This window comes from Sinocyclocheilus rhinocerous, unplaced genomic scaffold (genome assembly GCF_001515625.1).
Source record: "Sinocyclocheilus rhinocerous isolate Xijiao unplaced genomic scaffold, SAMN03320098_v1.1 scaffold877, whole genome shotgun sequence".
In the NCBI taxonomy this organism is placed as follows: domain Eukaryota; kingdom Metazoa; phylum Chordata; class Actinopteri; order Cypriniformes; family Cyprinidae; genus Sinocyclocheilus; species Sinocyclocheilus rhinocerous.
The window spans coordinates 106,581-109,546 of NW_015662177.1; the positions used below are offsets into that span (position 1 = coordinate 106,581).

Below are 2,966 nucleotides of genomic sequence, written 5' to 3' on the forward strand. Positions count from 1 at the left end.
AAAAAAATTGATGGAAAGATGGCAGCCTGCACGTTTCTTACCTTGACCAACTCCTTCCATATGCATCAATTTTCTGTTCTGATCTCAACAAGTCTGGGCAAACTAGCCTATTGAGTAGCACCCATCAGAGGCCGCATTTTTATGATGTCATCATGTAGACTTCTTACAAAGTATTTTACAGTATTTTAAAACTACAAAAATACAAAACACTAAAGTATTTTGATACATAATACGAAGCCATTTTCATCAACCCTATCAAATATAGATTACAAAATACTATTTTGTATTTAAAATACGTATTTGAAATACATGTATCATAAATACTGCCCATCCCTGCCTATAATGATAAAATTCCAATGTATCATAAATGCTGCCCATCCCTGCATGTTCGTATAGTGTGACAAGCAACAATCGCAAAGGACTATTAAAAATCGCACAGTGTGAGCCCAGCTTTAGAACTGCTTTGTACGAATCGTTTACAAATCATTGAGAAATGCAGTGAAATTAAATGTATATTATGAGAAAACAAAAGTGTTTTTTGACCTTGCATGCATGTAAACTTTCAGCCTCCCAAAACAATATTAGGAACTTTAAAAATGGCATAATAGGGGCATTTTAAATACACCCAGCATTGCTCGTTGTAATTGCATTTTTACTAGTAAGAGCTAATTCAGTTTTTACTTGTAAACATTATGATTAGAGATCTCTCTATTCCAATTCTTACTAGTCACAATTATATTCAGAGAGCTCTGTAATTCAATTCTTACTATTTAGCTAGAATTCGAGAGCTCTACAATTACATTTTTACTAGTCCTATGTCTCCATTGACTTCCATTTGTTTTTAATTACAGAGCTCTACAACTGAATTTTTACTAGTAAGAATTGCCATTAGAGAGCTCTGCAATTCAATTCTTAATTTAATTACATTCAATTAAGTTTTTACAAGTAAAACACATTAAAGATATATTTAACTGCAAAGCTCCGCAAGTAAAAAATTAATCATGGGTCTTGTAATTTTCATAAAAAAAATTAAGGTGATAATTAAAAATAGTGTGTATATTTTATTAAAAGAAATTGTGGTTCAGTGTTATATAGAAAATATTGAGAACTTTTCACTAATAAAACCAAGAGATTATGTTTTCCTCATATTTTTTAAGGAAACTTAAGTAGTTTTGAGGCTTGAACTGAGGAACTGATTACACTGAAAAATTAAGGAAAGAAGGCTGCCTATTTATTTTAATTGAATTAGCTCAATTTTGCAGTTTTATTTTGGCAGTGAATGTTAGTTCCCAGCATGCTTTGCATATGGCTGGATATGGAGAGTAAATATTGAATTAAATTACTCTAATTCAATTACAGAGCTCTCTAATGCAATTGGTAATGACTTATACAGCTCTCTAATGGGTATTGTTACAAGTAACAATTGTATTGAAGAGCTGTCAAACTGAAATGTTACTAGTAAAAATAAAAAAAATACATTAAAAGCTAATTTGGCTTGCCATAGGGAGCACTACTTAATAGAACACAATGCTGTGAAATAAAATTTTGTTCTCATGGTTCTGGTCTCAGTAATTATAATTTATAACATTTCTTCTTAGGATTTCAGCCTTTATGATGCTATGGCTTATCATTTGTGTCAGTAAGTAGCCAATGACATAAGTATGCCAACTTTATTATTTATAATAATTTTGCTCTTTATTTCAATGTCAAATAATAATGTGTATTTTATCGAACTTCTCCCTATAGGCTCCTCTCCCCTCTCAGTGGTTGTCCATATGTCATCAAAGGTCGGTCTGCCAGCTGTCCTGCCCTGTTCTGTGGCATCACACCTGGACTCTGATCACACGCCTCACATTCAGTGGCAGACCATAAGCTATTCAGTGTTTGAGAGAATGGGACAGGAGCAGTTTCAGGGGGAGGCTTATAGAGACCGGGCAGATGTCCCAGAGGAACTGCTTGTGAGAGGAAACTGCTCTTTGTTCTTGCAGGATGTCAGATTCAACGATGCAGGCATTTATGAGAGTTACTTGGTGTATGGTGAATCAAATATCAAGAACCGAATTTTCATTCAGAGTGTCCATCTTGCAGTAATTGGTGAGGGCACTTTAACACTAGAACACAGCACTGTTCAAAGTATATCAACGGCAAAACGTTCATATGTGTGTTTGGAAAATACAAACAATTTATAGCAGTTTTAAAGAAATATTCTGTGTTTGGTACAAGTTAAGCTCAATCGACATCACTTGTATTGTAATAGACTGACAAAAAATGGTGTAGAAACAATTTTTCATTTAGAAACCTTAGAGTCATTTTGGCACCATACCTAAAATTTGTAGCAGCACTGTACGAAAACGGTTTCGTCTATCTACACGAAATCCATAACAGTTTGTCAGCACAGTCTGAAGATGATTTGACTCGATTTTGGTGAAAATCGGACCAAGGCTTGAGGAGGAGTTCGAAAAAGTAGGTTTACAGCATAAATCAAAATGGCCGACAGGCAGTTCAGATTTGCTAAGGGAAAATTGGTATGTCTGTTGTCGGCATAAGCCAAGGAATATTTTGAGAGCAGTTTCATTGCAATAGGCTAATGCAATCAAAAGTTATTAGCATTTTTGGAAATTTCATAATTAATAATAAATCAATGGTTTATTACTCTTGACCAATAGGTGGCGCTGTTACCAAATTGATGTGGCGTGGTCAGTGTGAGGTGACAATGGCACATACAAAGTTTGGTGCAAATACGTCAAAGCTTTGCAGAGATACAGCCTCAGATGCATTTTGGCATCTTAACCAGCAAATTCGTTGATGCTCTAAACGAAAACCGTTTCGTATATCGACACGAAATCCATAACTTTTTGCCAGCTTGGTCTGAAGATGATCCGAGTCAAATTTGGTGAAAATTGGACTAACGGTCTAGGAGGAGTTCGAAAAAGTAGGTTTTCAACATGAATCAAAATGGCGGACAG

At 34.8% G+C, this 2,966-nt stretch overlaps 1 protein-coding gene across 2 annotated transcripts in view; it reads left to right on the forward strand.

The window, feature by feature from the left end:
* LOC107727928 (uncharacterized) overlaps positions 1 to 2,966 on the forward strand; it is an 11,095-nt gene that overhangs the window by 3,194 nt on the left and 4,935 nt on the right. For both annotated transcript variants that reach the window (XM_016537975.1, XM_016537974.1), the window contains exons 3-4: positions 1,599 to 1,639; positions 1,747 to 2,094. In XM_016537975.1, the coding sequence (XP_016393461.1) occupies positions 1,599 to 1,639; positions 1,747 to 2,094 (389 nt within the window). The remainder of the gene's footprint in view (positions 1 to 1,598; positions 1,640 to 1,746; positions 2,095 to 2,966) is intronic.